The 19,713-nt window shown below is 40.0% G+C and overlaps 2 protein-coding genes across 5 annotated transcripts in view; one reads left to right on the top strand and one right to left on the bottom strand.

Annotated features, from left to right (window-relative positions):
- The window catches only part of RSPRY1 (ring finger and SPRY domain containing 1), a 37,198-nt gene extending 19,430 nt beyond the window's left edge, over positions 1 to 17,768 (bottom strand). Inside the window, exons 1-4 of one of the 2 annotated variants that reach the window (XM_055553884.1) lie at positions 17,580 to 17,768; positions 5,660 to 6,164; positions 1,095 to 1,147; positions 303 to 415 (exon numbers count right to left, since the gene is read on the bottom strand). In XM_055553884.1, the coding sequence (XP_055409859.1) occupies positions 303 to 415; positions 1,095 to 1,147; positions 5,660 to 6,009 (516 nt within the window). In that variant the 5' untranslated portion in view covers positions 6,010 to 6,164; positions 17,580 to 17,768. Of the gene's footprint in view, positions 1 to 302; positions 416 to 1,094; positions 1,148 to 5,659; positions 6,165 to 17,253; positions 17,271 to 17,579 lie in introns of those variants that run through there. The other variant, XM_055553886.1, reaches the window with a different exon arrangement.
- The window catches only part of PSME3IP1 (proteasome activator subunit 3 interacting protein 1), a 348,568-nt gene that overhangs the window by 290,175 nt on the left and 38,680 nt on the right, over positions 1 to 19,713 (top strand). Inside the window, exon 2 of one of the 3 annotated variants that reach the window (XM_055553909.1) lies at positions 17,939 to 18,003. The gene's annotated coding sequence lies outside the window, so the exon portion shown is untranslated. The other 2 variants (XM_055553911.1, XM_055553910.1) reach the window with 2 other exon arrangements.

Below are 19,713 nucleotides of genomic sequence, written 5' to 3'. Positions count from 1 at the left end.
TGGGTTGGACCCGTACACTCTTACAGAAAAACCCAAATGAACTTTTTGGCCAACCCAATATAAATGCTCCCATTTTTGACATTTTAAAAATTTTAAACTAAAGTTTTTGAGTAAGCTAGTTATAGAGGATGTAACAATTCATAGGTAATAAAAAACATGTTTATACAATGAAATTAATATTAAATAAAACAGACTCAAAATACTATATATAAAGAGGAAATGCATTATACCAAATGTTCTTTGTGGTAATTCATCCTGTGTTTAAGCACAGATGTCAGTTTCATAAAAGATAATTAACTTACTTTAGTGGGCAATGGACATTCATCTAGTAATAATGTTATAACAGCTGGTCCCAGTGGATCTTCCAATGGAATAACTCTAATTAAAGACTGGACAACGTCTAACCATCCTTCATCTAAGAGCAAATCAAGAAGATTATATGATAAAGTCTCTATTTTTAAACTGTGGAAATATATAACTTATAACACAAGATGACTTCACATTAAAATAGAACCACTCCTGGAGAATAGAAACATCCTATAGCTTCTAAGCAGCTAGTATCTGTCATGGACATGGTCATCAATTGCTGGTTATCATGGTAGAAACAAAAATCCTAATTTACAGGAATCTGGTGATTTAGGGGTATCTTTATTTGAAGAAAATTCAAGCTATGTTTCTGGGTTCTCAAATTATGATTAAAAGTTTCCAGCCTTTATTTATGACACAGGAGTTAACTGAGAAAATTAAGTATCTAAAACAGTTGGCTCTATTTTCTGAATGACATTTAGAAAATTGAGGAACAAAAATTTATCTTCCTCATTCTAGAAGAGTTATAGTCAAAGATCTGTCAGTGCCAAAATAATTTTAATAATTCCAGTGAGATAAAACCATTACTAAAAGATGCAGTATATACTCAGAATACAATACAGTGCTTTTAATTATTGCCCTTGTGCAGGAAAATTTCCATAGACTAAGGGCTTTTTTCCTCATCATGTATGTTAAGTATTTCTGAAGTATTTTTTTTTAAGTGGCTACATTTCTTCATGATCATTAATTAATCAATTAGGAATACTTTTTAAAAACTTAAAAAATACCTGTTTCTGCCATTTCGTGCAATGTAATCATTGAATAGGGAGGTTCCTGATCACTGAAAAATAAACATTCAAGACATCAAACTTGAAGAAATAAGAAATGACAATTTCAAATAGAAGTTCAAACTGGAAGTATGGGGGGTAGAAAGAGAAAGAAAGGAACATGAGTGAATGTAGAGAAAGATGGAGGAGACAACCAGAGCTATAATCTTTAAGGACAAATGCACACCACATGTACTTATTTCCAAGGTCACTGTCCATGACAGCCCACAAACATGAACAAAATGGGCAGAAAAGCACGTGAAAGGATTACCGTGTGGCCTGAAGTCAAAGCACAGGACTAATACTGAGAGCCAGAGCCCACTTTCAGTTTTACCTCTAATAGCCCAATGCTAATAGAGACAAGGCAAGGAGACCAACATCATCTTCCTCATACATACCTCAAGAAGTGTCAGGAAGGCAAATGCAATCCCAAATGAGGACTTACAGAAACAAGGGCCTACATAACATCTTCGTTTTTAGGTGGTGTTCTGGTAAATATAATTATATGCTTAAACTTCATAAAATGAGGTTAGAAGGAAAAGAAACCAAACTTAATTAGTCATTGCTCTAAAATGGCATTTTCCCCTTAATTCAGTGGACTTTCAAACTGTGATCTCAGGAATTCAAAGAGATGCTTTAGGGGAAATTTAAAAATGGAGGAAATATATTCCATCAAACTGATCATCTAATTATTTAAAGAATATACTCACTGCTTATATTCACAGAGCCATATATTGTGGCTCTCTGTTTCACTGTGAAAAAAGAAAAAAAAAAAACAACTATTGTCTTCAATCATTTAATCCTCAGAATAACCTTGCAATATGGGAATTACTAAGTTCATGTCAGGTACTCATTAGGTGCCAGTGTTGGACACATCCTACTCCTTTTCAAAACAAGGGAAAATTCTTATTAAAAATATTGTATTAAATGATATAACTAACTAATACAAACACTGCTCTGGGGCAATCTGGCAATAATGAAATTAAGTATGCATATATTCACCAATGTTAGAGAAATAATTACACAGGTGCATATGAGGCTATTTGCTGCAATGCTATTTGTACGAACAAAAATTCAGAAGTAGTAACCTAAGTGACTGTCACCACACTACTGCGTAACAAAATATAGTGCTTTTGAGCATACAACAGAATACTCCGTAGCAGTCTCAAACACAATGTTGAGAGGAACTAAAACCAAAGAGATTTCTCTAATCGTTAACTAAATTTTAAAAATCATATACAAAACAATATATATAAGCTTCCTACACAGACATAAACATATGTCAGGCAGATTAGAAGAACATGCCTTAAATTCAGAAGAATGGTTACCCGCTGATGTTTGGACGTGGGAGGTAAAAAGGGACATTGTGATTAGGGAAGGGCAAAATAATAAAAATGACAAGGTCAGTGACCAGTAAGGAATATGAGTACCTGAATTCTATACAGACACACTTAAAGGACACACACATCCCTACCCTCAAACAAACAATATAAAGACCTCCCTAGTGGTCCAGAGGTTAAGAATCCACCTTGCAGTGCAGGGGCTGTGGGTTTGATTCCCAGTTGGGGAACTAAGAGCCCACATGCCACTGGGCAACTAAGCCCGTGGGCCGAAACAACTAAGACCCAATGCAGCCAAACAAATAAAACATAAATATTATATATAAAAAAAGAAGATGACAAAAATTCTTTGTGGAATAGAAACAGAGCAGGAACTTGTGGCGGGAGGCAAATGCTAAAACCATAAGATCACTAAGCTCTGGGCCAGGAACTAGACAGAGGTCACCAGGAGCTTTACGTCTGCAAGGCAGGTAAAGGGGACCAAAGCCCCACTGTTGCAAAGGATGGAGCAGATTTACCAAATCAAGTGGGAACAGCATTCCCCTCTCAGTGAAAGGAGTTGAAAAGCTCTAAATAGTAGCCTGAGCTGCAGCTGACATAAAGTTGCAAGTCTCCAGTGACAGAAAAAGGCAGAGAAAGCCAGGCAGCAGGACCTGGGCTTCCTAGAGTGGGGAGGGACCTCAGAACCACCACTTTTAGGTTCAGTTGTAGACAGAAGGCCCCTGGGCCCCAGATGGAAACAACAAAAGTAACAGAGAGAAAGGGAGAAAAAGAGAGAGAACACACACACACACACACACACACACACAGAAAAAACTTCCATCGAGAGGAGCCTGCAAATTAAAATTCCAAAGTCATGAGAATAAGTCATCAGCAATCTGAGGATATAATACCAAGAAAAAAAAGCAAAAGAGTTGAACTTCAGAATGATTTTTAAATTAAGTATATATTTCAAGTGTATTTCCTATAGCAACGCTCTCATTATGCCATTAGAAACCATGCTGTCCTCTCAAATCAAGGTCATTCTCTTGTAAGTAACAAGAGGACAACAATAAATATTAAGATTGCTTTATAAATGTGATATCTGCATACATCCTTTTACACATATTCTTACTTAGCCCATCTGACTTGTCTTTGAAGTTTAGTTTTAATAGCCTTATAAACTTTGTAGGTTAGCAAATTCTTTTCTCTATAGCAGTTTCTTAAAAAAAAAAAAAGCTCTGTAACTATGTTTACAAACTCTCTGAACCTGATTTTGCCATTATGTTCTCCAACATGTCCCTTTATAGTTGTTCTGCCAAATTTTTCCATTTTCAGAAGAGTTTTCACTGTAATTCAGTAAAAACAGGTTTAAGGTAAAAGTTACCCTATTATTCAAGTGTACACTACTTGCCTCATAAGTCCACTTATAATGTGTAATACTGTTCTGAAGCTTAGAAATAAAGCTCCTGCTTTGCCCCTACACTCTCTTAACCACCCTATAAAAAATATGTCGAAGTCTATTCTGTACCTGTTTTCCCAATGGGCTTAAATAAGACTGCTGTGGTTTACTTCCTTATTTGGGAAGGACAATTTTTCATTACAATTCACAGCATGCTTTAAATGTCACCATGAAAAAACTTTACATAACAGTTTCTAGACCTCTGCTTGAATTTAGATGATGTATATGGCATAGATTTATATTAAATATATTTCCTATAAACATATTAAAATGATATTAAATTCAGATACCAGAACTACTTCAAAGGCAGGTTTTAATAAACTTAGAAAGGCCTTTCTGAGATGGTTACGGAGCATATTTGTAAGAATATTTCCTAGCATGCTCTATAGCAGAAAGAAAATGTGTAAAATAAATTTATTTCTATGAGGACAAAAAAAACCCCTCAAAATAATATGCACAGGTATATCTTGCTTTATGCTATCATTTTTCAGGAACTAAACAAAACTGTTTTCTCATAAATGTGATTATCAATATTTAGATACTTAAATATACTGGCAGACCCTGAAGCAAAAAGAACCCAGACAGAACTTAAAAAAAAAAAAAATCTATCCTCTATTGAGGACATGTTGTGTACAAGGCACCATTTGTATCTGTGCTCAGCCACGTCCTGACTCTTTTTGAACCATGGACTGCAGCCCACCAGGCTCCTCTGTCCATGGAATTCTCCAGCCAAGAATACTGGAGTGGGTTGCCATTTCCTTCTCCAGGGGATCTCCCTGACACAGGTATAGAACCTGCGTCTCTTGTGTCTCCTGTATAGGCAGGTGGATTCTTTACCACTAGCGCCACCTTACTAGATGATTTATATATATTTTCTCATGATAATCCTTGTCAGAAAGGTATTATTTTCTTTTCATAGATGAGGAACCTGAGGCTTAAAGAAGTGATTTGCTCAGTGTCATGTAGCTAGTCAAGGGGCTGGGCCAGAATCTGAACCTTTGTTCACTACAGTTCTAAAACTTACTGCTACTTTCTGTGCTATACGGTTGAGTTAAAGTACTTCTTTCAACTTGAACAATGCCCTTTAATCTCAGTTATTCAACCTGGGATTTTGCACTTAGACAAAGCAGGGGAAGAAACAAAACAGGGTGCAGGTGTGTCCTGCCGTTTCTTTCAATTTCCAAGTTTCCCAAATGGATCTAGGAGCGTCATCTAAGGGATATAAGAGGTAAAAGAGGGAGGAGGATAGAAACTCTCCTTGACCTACGTCCTTTCATTGCCAACAAAAGTTGTGTGCAGTTACATTCTTGGTACCGTGGGGTCGCAAAGAATCGGACATGACTGAGCGACTGAACTGAATGTTCTTGGTAAAACAACTTATCTTGAATCTCCAGTTAGTACAGCAGATAGCCAAGCAAGATAAGAGTGAGTCTTCACAAAACCATTTCCTCTTGTAGGTTTCAACACAAACTCACTCTATATTGACTACATTCCCCAATAGAGATCAAAGCTTTCATAGGTGTATTCTGCTACAGAAATGTTTAGACATTTCCAGACTGCAGTAGATATTAGCAAGTAAAATGATCAAACCTTATAATTTACTCTCATGAGAAATGAAATAGTCTCCCCCTATGAGTAATGAGGCTTGGCAGATATATCTTAATGCACTGAAGGAGTCCAAGAGTTATGATTCCTGGCATAAGGCTTTTCATTAGATAGGAGGTGATCATGAGCCAGATACTTACTTATCTACAAGAGTCCGTATGACTGCCAGTGTGTCCAGCACTAGCCCATCTACGTTTTGTTTTTTTCTCCTTGGCTCATGAGGTCCTCGGCCTCTCCTTGGTGGCCGAACAGGGTCCCGGGGCTGGCTCCTCATGTCAGTGGTGGGTACTGCGCTGTTATCGGCCTGTTGCTGCTGGGTGTCAACACTGTCTTCTGCTCCACTGTCGTCTCGGCAGATACAGGAATTGCCCATGGTCGCAGTGGCACCTCTAGTCCCCAGGAAGCGGGCTATGTGCTCCTCAAGAGTCAACAGCAGACCCTGGCCAAGGCTTCTGCTTGCTAAGAACACGGCCCAACCAAAGACAATCATTTAGATAGTTTTCAGTTTTCCAAGTACTGTTTTCATAATCTGGAGTTGAGGAACTTGCATCCTATTTGTTTTTAACAACTGAATGCTGAAGAAAGTTGCAGAGTTGATCTCCAACATTATCAATTATAAGGAATCCTGGTCATCCAGTGGCAGTTCTAAAAGAGAAAAGGAAAATGAGTCAAAGGTTTCTTGGCTACTCAATTACTCAAACTTTCCTAGTTTGATTTTATAGATATTAGGACTACAGTGAAGAATCATCTTTGGTTATTTTTATAGGCTTCTGATGCAAAGAGATGTCTTTATGTAAGAATTAACAACCAGTGATTTCTTTTCATCATTACAGTATAAAGTTGGTTGCTAAACCACATCCTTGTAAACTACAGGCGTTACAATAGATTTTTTTTTAATGTATGTTTCTATCCATATAGAAATACATTAGAAGAATGTATGCAATTGCTTTAAGGGCTCCTTTTGTGGATTAAAAAAAAAAACACTGTATTTTTTGAGTGTATGAGAAAATTTAATATATTTCAAATAAAATATCTAATTATAAATGTCTGTTGTTTAAAAAAAGTTATGATACAATGTGATAGCACCCACTTGATAACAAGAATAATACAAGGATAGAGTGTTCAGTGTTCCCTTTAAATGACCAAACTGCATAGATTTCCCATTTGGAGGACACTTGAGAATTCACAGAGATAACACAAGTAGTTACAAAGTTTTTCCTTTATGAAAGCAAGACTTTGGGGGAAGGTCAATATATATCACAAGGTTACATTTTTCACAATGATAAGCTTGCTGCACATGTCTGCTGCAAGGTTAAGAATAGGGAAGCACCAATGACTCCATGGACGTGAGTCTGAGTGAACTCCGGGAGTTGGTGATGGACAGGGAGGCCTGGCGTGCTGCGATTCATGGGGTCGCAAAAAGTCGGACACGACTGAGCGACTGAACTGAACTGAATGATCTTGGTCTGAAAATACTAAGCACCAGGCTACCAGGCACCAGGTTAGCACTGGGAGAATAAAGAACAAGATACAGTCCCCACCCTCCAGAAATTTGTGGATGGCCATTCTCATCCCACACAGCATGTTTATCATTAAAAAAAAAAAAAAAAAGCCTAATGATAGAGTCAGCCCTTCATTAAGTTGAGAAAATCTGGTTAGGTGTAAAAGGAAGTAAAGATTTGGAAGCAGGAGACTTAACACAGTAGCAAAGGATGAAAACAAAATCATGTGGAGACTTGAAGACCAGGACCTGTAAGGACACTAACAGACACATAAGGATTAGAGACTGGTATGGAGTCTCTATGCAACATTTGCTATTTACAAATAAATCCTATCTTGAGCAATGGCTTCGGGATAGATATAAATATTAATAAAATAACTTGGTGGGATTAGAAGCAAGAGAAAACTTGTTTCTGTTATTTTGGACAGATTTGCAGCAAATTCTTTCAAATATTTGCCCAGTTTAATTACTACTCATAAGAAAAAAATGGAAGGAAAAAAGTAGATGGAGATAAAAATTCTTTATATATATAATACTTAATCTAATGTAATATGTAGAGAGAGGGGGAGGGGCAGGGGAGGGGAAGAAGGGGAGAGGAGAGGCAATGGATAGACATTATCTCCCTCCAGAGTACCAAGACAGCAACAGCTGAGCCAAGTATAAGACCACAGATGTTCTTGGTTCTTCCAAAAGAGTCAGGCCATCTTCAAAATTTGGAGATTGTACTGTAAAGGATGTGACTGAAGCATAGGTAGGAGAGTGATGCATGGATTCGGCTGAAAATAACCTTTTAAAAGAGAACACAGTGAGAGTTCCCTGATAGTCTAGCAGTTAGGATTCAGTGCTTTCACTGCTGTGGCCCAGGTGCAATCCCTAGTCAGGAAATAGATACTACAAGGTGTGCGATGTGACCAAACATAAATAAATAAATAACAAAATAAATAAAAGAGAACACACTCTAAACCAGCAAAGAGTGCAAGTAATACCATACCATTCCCATCACTGCAAGGATGGGAGTGATTGTGAGGAAAGCAGTGGATTAAAAAGACGTTTGTAGACATGGAAAACCAGTGGTAAAGTATGAGTCATGATACACATGTGATGTGATGAATTAACTATCCAAGTAGAGGGACTGAGATTCCTATCACAATCACAAGATTCCTCCCCATATTTGAAAATTCCAAAAGGATAAAAAATTTTAATTTAAAAATAAATATATAAGGAAAATAAGAAGTTTGTTGGATCTCAAATTCTTAAACTTTATTCCATCCAAATTATTTTTGCTAAGGCTTAAACTGAATGTAGAATAATTCATGCACATTTCTATTTAGTACATTTCAAAGCAAATGGAAGAAATGGGTATCGGTATTTCTAAAAATCTGACTAATTTGGAAGAATTATATGTGGTGATTTTTTTTTTTTTTTTCCTATTCCCAAATTGAACTGAAGTATAGTTCAGGTCAATTTCTTCCAAAAGAGTCAGTTTCTTTAAATGCCCTAGAAAATGATGTCAGCTATAAAATTTGTTAAGGGAAGGAAATGTAAAAAAAAAAAAGATTATATTTTCAATATTTTAAAACCAAAGACTTTGTTTTTTTAAGAACTAGCTATAAAGACCAGGTGCAAAGAAGTTAATTAGGTGGGAGAAGCCATGAGGCATTTCAAAGGAAAGACTATGAAACAAACAAGGAAAAAAAAATAAAGAGCTGTTATCTTCAAATTTTTTAGCCATGATCTTTAAATGAGCATACCGAGTGCTCTTGAAGGTTAAAGCCAAAAGCAGGACAATTAAGTGAACATAGTGTATGATCTTTCAGATTTATTCAGGACTAAAACATGGATAGCTTTTCATCTGGAAAAGCATCACTCACGACACTTCTCAGAGACTAAACTGTGAATACTTTAGGCAAAGGACTGAGTGGTGAAGCTAAACAATCACACTTTATACAGCCCTGTTTTATCTCATTCCAAAAAGCATTATGTGGTTCACTTTCTACAGATCATTGTTTTAAGACAGCAACATTCAGTCTACCATCTCATACAGGACACCAGAGGCCACCTACAGTACAGGGCACAGGTTTTGCAGTCAGTCCGGGCGCAGGTCCCAGCCCTGCAATACTTACAGCTATGCATTCTAATTACGCTGACTACTGACACACTTCAAAACATGGAAGATAGTAACAGTTCTTACACCTCACAGTAGTTCTGTGAGGACTACTTGGAACAGTACCTGTAAAACACGGCATGGTGCCCAACACTTAAAAGGATCCCCACATGCAAGATGTTATTATCAAATGCATACACAGCTAATCAGAAGTAACCAAATAATCTGGGAGTTGGGGGCTAGGAATAAGACCTGTCTTAATTATGAGGACTAAGATAACTAACAAACTCACCTTTTATAGAAGTCATCTACACTGCACTGAAACGATGTTTATTTATCTGTATATTTTGGGAAAAAAACCTTGGAAAAGAATGTAGCTTAACAATCAACCCCAAAGGTGATGGGCATTAAAATTACTTAGGTGCCTCTTAAAATACCAAGTCCTGGTTCTACTCCAAATAGGCAGCATCTGAATTTCTAGGATGTGTTTTTCTTAAAGGCTCCTCAGATGATTCTGATGGTGGCCATGTCTGGAAATCACTGTGCTATGGAACCTAACACAAAAACTGGGACTGTACACAGGACCTCCTGCCTGAGTGAAGGAACAAACTGGGAACACTAAAGAGTGATTCTTCTGGGGTCTAAAAAGTGAATCTCCTTTTCCAGAGAAATGAACTGAGGCTATCTTTGACTATACTCTTTTGGAGAAGTCAGTCAAAAACCCACCAGAATATAGTTACATCTAGTATGGATGATGTACAGTACATGTCAACACAATGGAGGAAGCAGTCCCCTGTACTTCCCACCACAGCCCCCTATGAAGCATCATACTGAACCACGATGGTACGCTGCTTATGGGTAATGTTATTCAAGGCCTGACAGATGTCATGGGATGGAAAAATGAGTAAGACTAGAGATTATGTAAAGGCAACACACTGATGACACCACCCTTATGGCAGAAAGTGAAGAGGAACTAAAAAGCCTCTTGATGAAGGTGAAAGTGGAGAGTGAAAAAGTTGGCTTAAAGCTCAACATTCAGAAAACGAAGATCATGGCATCCGGTCCCATCACTTCATGGGAAATAGATGGGGAAACAGTGGAAACAGTGTCAGACTTTATTTTTCTGGGCTCCCAAATCACTGCAGATGGTGACTGCAGCCATGAAATTAAAAGATGCTTGCTCCTTGGAAGGAAAGTTATGACCGACCTAGATAGCACATTCAAAAGCAGAGACATTACTTTGCCAACAAAGGTCCGTCTAGTCAAGGCTATGGTTTTTCCTGTGGTCATGTATGGATGTGAGAGTTGGACTGTGAAGAAGGCTGAGCGCCGAAGAATTGATGCTTTTGAACTGTGGTGTTGGAGAAGACTCTTGAGAGTCCCCTGGACTGCAAGGAGATCCAACCAGTCCATTCTGAAGGAGATCAGCCCTGGGATTTCTTTGGAAGGAATGATGCTAAAGCTGAAACTCCAGTACTTTGGCCACCTCATGTGAAGAGTTGACTCATTGGAAAAGACTCTGATGCTGGGAGGGATTGGGGGCAAGAGGAGAAGGGGACGAGAGAGGATGAGATGGCTGGATGGCATCACTGACTCTATGGACGTGAGTCTGAGTCAACTCCGGGAGTTGGTGATGGACAGGGAGGCGTGGCATGCTGCGATTCATGGGGTCGCAAAGAGTCGGACACGACTGAGTGACTGATCTGATCTGACATACTTCACCTTAACTTTTAAGACTACTTAGGTCGCTGGGAGTTGGACATGACTGAGCAACTTCACTTTCACTTTTCACTTTCATGCACTGGAGAAGGAAATGGCAACCCACTCCAGTATTCTTGCCTGGAGAATCTCAGGGACAGGGCAGCCTGATGGGCTGCCGTCTATGGGGTCGCACAGAGTTGGACACGACTGAAGCGACTTAGCAGCAGCAGCAGCAGCATTAGATGGTCAAGTTAGTTTTGAAACAAAACAAAAAATCTAGTAATATAATTTAAATATATACAACTATCAGATCTGCAACTGTGGCAACCATCAACTGATTTCATGATGGATGAAATTATTTTCTGATAGATGAAATGGCACTGGATGCCATTACTTAGTAGAAATACTTCTCCTACCATCTAAATGGTAATGCTTTTAAAATCATCTCAGTGTTCATAACCATTTTGCTGAAAGGACCTAATTACAATCAAACATTTCCTTTGCAAATCTACTTCTCTGAAGTGCAGTATTCTTTTTATCCTCCCCTTTGAAAAAAAGAAAATAAAGGCTATTCTTTCCATCTCAGTATCATTTATGACTTATTCTCCATTTTATATATTTTAAAGCTGCTCTGAGAGGGGGAAAAAAATCAAACTTGGGCTCTCAGTAAGGTTAGTGTTAAAGCAGTGAGGGCTGGTACTCAAAATACAGACCTCTACCATCATAAACAGCTCACCACAAAGACATCTGCCAACTGGTCTAACCCTCTCTAACAATGGTCCAGGAATCAATGATTCATCTATTCAAATATTTGCTTGAATTCAATCATAATACAGCTTAGTGACTTTAAGAACATTTTCTTTTCTCTGAAAAATAAAATCTCAGGACTATGCTGCCAAGAAAGGAGAGGCTGGTTAAATGAAGGAAGAAAAACCAAACTTTGGGCATAAAATTACTATTGCTGTCATTTTCACCTTATTGTTCCAAAATAGTGAATGCAGCGCTTTTTTCCAGTCCACCCCACAGAGGCTAAATTGTACAGCATGAACAATAACAACATATAATACACTGGAAATCTTAATGATTTTCTCTTCTTAAACACTGTTTTGGAATTTTCTCCTAAGACAGTGAATGCATTTACAAGTGATAGCTTCTAGTGTCATGTTTACTATGCTCTTCCAATATTTCATTATGAAAAATTTCAAACATACAGCAAAGTAGGATTTTACAGTGTATACCTATATACCCACCACCTGGATTCTACTATTTACATTTTACTGTACTTGCTTTATCACATCTGTATACACCTTTATCCATCATCAATCCACCTTTTTTTTTCTTGATGCATTTCAAAGGCATCTATGTACTTCCCCCTTAAAAAAATCAGCATGTATATCACTAACTGGCTTCAATATGTTTTCAGGTTACATTTACATAAAATGTACAGTTCTTAAGCATGTAGGTGCTGAACTCTGTCTACTGCATATACCTGTATAACCCTATCAAGATAGGGAAGCTTACCCCATACATTTGCTTTTAAAATATCCTGCTGGACACTCCAAAGACCACAATTTTCTTGTGTTTAAATGGGAGGTCAATATGTAAAACTTGGAGGTCAACGAGATTATTTGGTAGCAAAATAAATAGGTAAGAAAGATGTATTGTATATCAAGAGTACACTTGCCATTTGAAACATAAACCACCTGAGGACATTTTAACAAGGGCATGTTTTGCCTCTAGAATCTAAGATATCTCAGAGGAAAGGGAAGGGAAAGATTGTGAAATATTTGGTTGGCACTTCACTTTTCCCCCAAAAGGAAGGGCAGCTCTGATATTTTTACATGCCACTCAGGTGTTGAAAACTATTTGTCTGCAGTGGCACTGGGCACTTGAGGTTTAAGTCACATAAGGTATTCTTATCCGCTGGATTGTAACTTTCAAGTTGTCTGGGAAAAGCACTGAATGATTCTAATACTTCTCTTGTGCACTGAGGTTGGCTTAAGAAAGTGCATTTTTGAGGGAAAAGTAGACAATTTTTTTGGTTGAACTGTTGGAGGAGTACTTAGGGTAGGACAGAGTAAGGGATTACCAAAAGCAAATGACAGTAAAAAGGAGAGAGGTGAAAAAAAATAAGGAGAAATGAATAATCCTGCCTGGTCTTAAAGGCTGAAAAATTTGCCTTGGACCCAAAAAGGAAACGCTAAGGAAGAACTGAGGTAAGTGCTAATGATAGCTGCCATCCAGAGGAGAAAAACAAATGTAATACTCCATACTATGGGGGATTTTCACCTCCAGAAGACCAAATAACAGGAAATAATATAGATGTGTCATCCAAACACGATTCACAAATCTGAAAAGATTCTTCTGTTATAGAAAACTCTTTGCTGCTAAGAAAAGCAAACAAAAAGTAAACAGCATGGATAGCAACACCTTTCTCAATGAAATCCACTTAAAATGGGGTCTGAAACACTCAGTTACACACTTGACTGTTTATCTACTGGAACCTAAGAGAAAAAGTGTTAGTTGTTCAGGTGTGTCCGACTCTTTGCGACCACGTGGACTTGTAGCCCATCTAACAGATACTCAATAAGTATTTTAAGTGAATTCATTCTAAAATCTGTAAAAAGTATTCTTTGAAAAGCTGAGAACACATCACTCAATAAATATGAATCCAATGCTAATATGCCAGGCACAGAGCAAAGATGAAAAAAGGTCCCTCATACTTTTCTTAAAGGGATGAAGGGCAGCCACAGACAACAGAGTGCACAATCCATAATACAGCACCTGCCATAGAAGCCCATGCATATAGTGTCAGGTCCACCAGAAGGAAGCCTCTCACTCCACCATTTTTCCAGTGGAAAAAGAACTTAGTGAACATGCAAGTATCTGTACCAGCAAGTTTTTAAGTGACTATATACATTAGCCTTGGCAACTGGGGAATGAAGGATTTAGATCTGCACTGCAACACATTCATGTCTTAAATGATAAGCCAAAATATTGTTGGTACATATACCACTGACCATGCAGTTGAAAGGTTAACCGAAAGTCCATAAACTTAGTTGATGAAGATAATGGTAACGCTAATGAAAAATAAATAAAAAGAGGAAGCACAATGAAAAACAAAGATCAATTCAAGACAATACTAATGGTAACTCCCAAATAAGCACCTTTCCTGAATATTCTAAGAATTCCTATTCTGCACATGACATGGTAAGAAGCTTGTGTTGCTGCCAAGTGTCTCACGACAGTGCTTTCTGGGAAAACAAGGTATCAGAGACAACATTATGCTAGTTTTGGTTCATGAACATCATGGTTTAGTGACCTGGTAAATTATTAATAACTAGCCTTTAGGTGCAGGTAAGTATGAACAACTATGAAGCAATAAGAATTGAAAAAAAAAGAGCACATTTTCAACAAGGCGGGGCAGGATAGGAGACATACTCTGAGAATCATTGCATTAAAGGAGCACAGAAAAGGAAACTTAATTCTTTAGGAGGTAGAAAGGGTAAAGGAAAAAAAAACAAAACAAAAAACTAACACTGAAACATTAAACTGAGGTAATAATAAACCTGTCAAATAAGGTATTTCAAAACTTTCTACTTGATGTATATAAGACCCATGAAATTATGCTTGAAAACTATAATTTCAAGCAATAAGAAAGTTACATGCAGGGTTCATTCCTTAACAAACTTAAGGAGTGTATCAATCCTCTGCTGTCTCTAAATGCATTCTTAGTTTTCCAAAGCTTAGAGAGGGAGAAAGTGGAATGTTCTCCAAGAGTTCACCACTATTTATTAGGTACTATCTCAGTTAGCCTTGTATATATCATAGTTATCTACAGTAAAAAAATGATTTTACATACTGAACCAGCAAGCATTCCCTCTTAAAATGGACATTGAGAGTAAAATAGAACAAATATGTACTTTTTTCTAATCATAAAGGTTGGCAAGAAAACTATTTCAAAAGTTTACGTATTGAACAGATAAACCAAAGGGGACATAGTCACTTATTTGCATTCCTACAAAGTTGTGAAAGTCTCCTCCTCAGGTTGTGGCCCAAGTTATAGCATTCACTATTTCTTAACTATTCTGTTTTTCAATTTTATAATTTGAATACCAGGAAAAACTATCCAAATTCAATCGGAAATGCTTTGAAAATGCCCAAATATTTGATGAGAAGCTATATAGTTTACTACCCCACTCCATAACTCTTTTGAAATAGATTACTGGTTCCACTGTGGTTCCCGTCTGTGGTGTCTAATGACTTTTCACTTACTTATGCAACCCTATGACTGTCACATCCTACTTTACAAGAATTCCACCACAAAACAGAAAATTTCCAATTTTAAGTAACATAGGTAAAGTATCTGCCTGCAACATGGGAGACCCAGGTTCGATCCCTGGGTCAGGAAGATACCCTGGAGGAGGGAAGGGTGGCTGCTCACTCCAGTATTCTGGCCTGGAGAAGTTCATGGACAGAGGAGCCTGACAGGCTACAGTCCATGGGGTCGCAAAGAGTCGGACACAACTGAGCGACTTTTACTTTTCACACAAAATGCTAAGTTTTTATTTCCCCTTGATTCTTGGCCAATTTACTAAGTGAAAAGTTATTTTGCTGATGAAGCAGAAAAAGTCCACATAGACTATGCTGGAACACTTCTTATAATCAATAAAGTAAAAATAATCATGAAGTGCAGAAATAATGAAGTGTTTATGAAAATGGAAAAGCAGGACTTAAAGCAGCAGGTCTGGACAATGTGTATCTTGGGAACCAGAAAGCTCACAGAATCACCACAGGGATTTTTTTCAAAAAAGACTCATGGAACGTAAGATTAGAAAAACAGGAAATTCAAGTCAGCTTTTTGTTTAGCAAAAAAAAGAAACTTCAAAAATCACAAATTACTCAATATTTGTTAAACCAGCTCGAACAATTGCAACTAACCCAAAATTACGAAAATGTCATACATGGACACAGTACTTATAACCTCATAGAGGGATTTACAAAGCAAGATGTCATCCCAGGAAGTGCAAACTATACATGGGTGAAAAGCAGAAACAACCGTTGTGGGAAAAAACTTTTAAAGCCATTGCTAATGTGCCTCATAATGTATGGTTTGGAGTGACTACAGGAAGGCATAATATTCATGGAGAAAAAATGGAGGTCTCATTTATAAAATCAAAACTGAGGGAGAACACATGATACTCACTACCTGTACATAAAGAGGCCACAAATACATATATATGGAAAGGGGGGGGGTGGTTTACAATAATGAGATTAAATTGCCTGGAAGAAAATTTCAGCTGTCAGGAAAAAAAAAAAAAAATTCCTGAAGGAAAAGAGTATATCATAGTGCTATCTCTTGCAGTATCATCAGAGGTTCAAAGTAAATTAAAACTCTGGGAAAAAACCATCCTCCACCCCCATCTAAGCAGGAGCTGAAATCATGGGTTTAGACTATATGACCTAAAAAGCTGGAAACCTTGAAGCTTTCAGTACAATATGACTCCCCCACTCCATAGGTGATCAACAACTGTATTAATGCTAATCCCTTACATCTACATACTGTTTCACAGTTTAGAAAGAGTCTTCACTTTCACTCCTCAACAGCAACCCCTTTGATGGCAGAATCACAATACTTTCACACAGCTTGTACTCTGCAAAACACTTTCACACACTGTGTTATTTTACAGAAGAGACCCAAGGAGGTTAAGGAGGAGGAGATGGCAGGTAAGGGGCCTGGCCAACCAGGGGACTCCCTTCAGTCAATTAAATAGACTCTTCTAACCTTTAGAAGTTCAAAGTACAACACTCCAGGGGGAGCAACCTCATTCAGACAGCTATACAAGATAGAACTGAAGAGTCTCAGTGGATCATTTCTGCCTCAGTCTCCGACCCCAAACACAGGGAAACTGAGGTAGCAGGTAGAACAAAAGCTTGATCCAAGAGTCACGCACGGAGTGTCGGTGGGACGGACTTCCCCCCACTCCACCTGCACTATGTCCAGAAACGGCTGATTCCTATGTTTCAAAGGAAAAAGCTTGCCATTCCCGTTTCCCTCTATTTCCAACCCGGGCTTTCCTATGGCTTGGGGGGGGGCGGGGGGGAGGGGGATCTTCCTCCCGGAACCGCGCAGCAAATCCCCTCTCCCCAGGCTCTTACTCATTTTTCACATCGGGCCTCCGAAGTAGGGAAATCCGCTAGCTCTGGCTCCTAACTCCTAGCTTCTCGCTCTCTCTGAGGCGTTTCTTGACCCTAAGGCACGTCTAAGCCTCCCCAGGGATGGTCTTCTGCCACTCCTTCCCCCTAAACCTCAAACTCCACAAAAGGAAACCCTCCCCAAGCATCCTCCTATCTACCCTTCTATCCTGGCCACCCCTGAGGAGCACCACTATGTATCAGGAGCCTCCCAGGAGCTACCTGCCTCTCACCTGGGCCCTTTTGGCTGCGGCCTCCGCAGAAGGGCGACCCCCAACAATCTCCTCGGTCAAGAAACCCCTAAAGCGGAAACACCCTCTTCCAGGGTCCTCTCCTGGCGCCTTCAGCACGGGTCTCGCTGGAGAACCTCCGGGCTGTTTTCTGGGCTCTGCCCAATGCCACCCGCTCCCAGCCCCCTCCTCAGAATCTCCCCGAGCCCAGTCCTGTCTCCCCGCCGCAGATTCAGGCGGCTGTTCCCCTCCCTCACGGACGTCCCCAGCCCTGGAACTCCCCCCGCTTCGCGTTCCTAGGGGCTTCCCGGCTGGGCTGCGGCACTGACTTTCTCCAGCTCTCGGGCGCACTCGAGGGAGGGGGCGGCGGCGGCTGCGGCGCGACTCCTTTGTGACAGGTCCAAGAGAGCGGTAAAGATGGACGCGGGGCCACGGCGCTGCCATTACGTGCTGGGCCCACCCCCGCTTCGTACCGCCCCGGCCCTCCCTCAGTCCCCTAGGAAACGCCCCTTCCTCGGTGGCAAGCCCTCTTCCTCACATCCAATAAGCTTTCAGGAAACACATCACGTGACAACACGACTCGGCCCGCCCTCCTGGAGGGAGCTGGCCAATCCCCTTGCTGAAGTGTGAATGGCCCAATCAAGTCTCTCCCGCTAGCTTTCAAGGCACCGGATTTCCATCTGGCTCCACGGGAGGAAGGGAGGTACGGATTGGGTTACATCGCCGGAAGAGGGGCGGAACTTTGTTGTGGCGGTGAGGAAAAGGAAGCCCTGAAGGGTAGAAAGAAATACCAAAGCAAAGGCTGTTTTCTTGCTTTCATTCTTTCTGTTTTTATTTTCCTTCTTTTTATTTTTTCTTAAGAGCGAGCGGCGTTTGCGGTGGCAGTTTGGGGTGGGCGCCGCCGAGGTGAGGGGGTCTCGCCTCCCGCACGCTGGTAGGTGAGTGCGGCCTGGGCCCTGGCCAGGCAGCGAGACCAGGGCTCCAGCATCCTCTCTGAGGAGGTGGGGGGTGCGTCTGACGTGAAGTTTAGGGCCAGGCCTGCTCTTAGTCTGCGCTCTCGCCCAGGGTTCTGAGTCACCAGAGACAGGGGCTTGTGGGGCCCAGCCTGAGGGAAGCCGAGGGAGCCCGCGGGAACGCCTCCAGGTCCTGTGGAAGAGGATGCCGACCCTTTCAAGCGGTCCTGGGGCGTTGGGTCTCTTGTCGGCTCCCTTCTACGTTTTCTACCAGGTGGCAGGCTTCAAGCGAGGAGTGGGCTCTATCTCAGAGGTCTTGGAACGGCTCCAGGCTACTCCGGAGTTGTGGGGGTGCCTGCCTGGTTGCGAGTTTCTGAGTCACAGAATTAGTTTAGGATGGAAACATTAATTATGTTCCATGTACCAGCCTCTGTGCTCAGTGCACTTTCTTGTAAAGGAAATCAAACTGGCGTGTTCGTCTTACAGAAAACTTAACTGAGGGTTGAAGGGTCTTGAGAGCTGCTGGCCCAGGTGAAAGCCAGAGCGCATCGCGGTAAAGGTGGAGACCTATTCCTTCTTAGCACTGGTTTTGAAACTAGCAGAAAACAAGAGCTTCTGTGGCCCTTTAAAATGCAGATTCTCGGACCACCCGCCCCCCATCCCGGCTAGTCCGACTCAGGTCTTGAGTGAGACCCAGGAAGTCAAGTGCAGGTCTGGCGGTCAGAATTCCCAGTGACCTCTTGGGTACCAGCTGTTGGGTAAGATTCGTTGATAATTCAGCTGTTTGCCTTATTGCTGTGTTAACAAGGACCCCATAAAAAATGGTTTGGAAAGCACTGCTTCTGAACGCCTTGAAAGGAAATAGTGTGTAGACTCCTTTTTGATACAAGGAATTGAGTAGAGATAAAGGCAGCTTTTACAGTTTAAAAAATAGAGCTTGAGATGAACAGTGTAAGGGTCTGAAAGCTGAGGCTGCCCAGTTATCTTTCTCAGAGGGGTCTTGGTGCCTTTCCCTCATGGGGAAATTCTTAGTGGTTGTAACAATTATATCAATACCTTTTACCTGGTTAGCAGTCGTTCCCATTTAAGAATCTTACTGTTTTGATTAGACTCAAGCTGCTGCTGCAGAAATTGAAAACCATGTATCTGGTAAATGAAGTGATTTAAGCGCATGGTACAGCTGTAGACTCAATCAGCGTAATTATATCTTCATGGCAGGTAAATTAAGCAATTTCAGTGTGCTCACTATTGATCTCCTTTTGAAGGGTGCTTTGTCTTCATTCTCAAATACCACCTGTTTCGCTTTTTCTGTAGCATGTGTTTTACAGTTTATTTCGTCTTTAGTTTTCTGAATTTTCCTTATGATGTATGCAACTGTGGATTTGTTTCTGTTCAGTGTGTTTGGTGTCTATTACACTTCTAAATTTTTGGATTAGTGTCTTTCATGAGTTCTGTAAAATTCTCAGTCATTTATATTCATGTACTGTTTCTGCCCTGTTGTATATCTTCC

Source organism: Bubalus kerabau, chromosome 17 (genome assembly GCF_029407905.1).
Source record: "Bubalus kerabau isolate K-KA32 ecotype Philippines breed swamp buffalo chromosome 17, PCC_UOA_SB_1v2, whole genome shotgun sequence".
Classification (NCBI taxonomy): Eukaryota; Metazoa; Chordata; class Mammalia; order Artiodactyla; family Bovidae; genus Bubalus; species Bubalus kerabau.
Note: the sequence above shows the minus strand (reverse complement) of the source record. Positions and strands in the feature narration are given on the sequence as shown.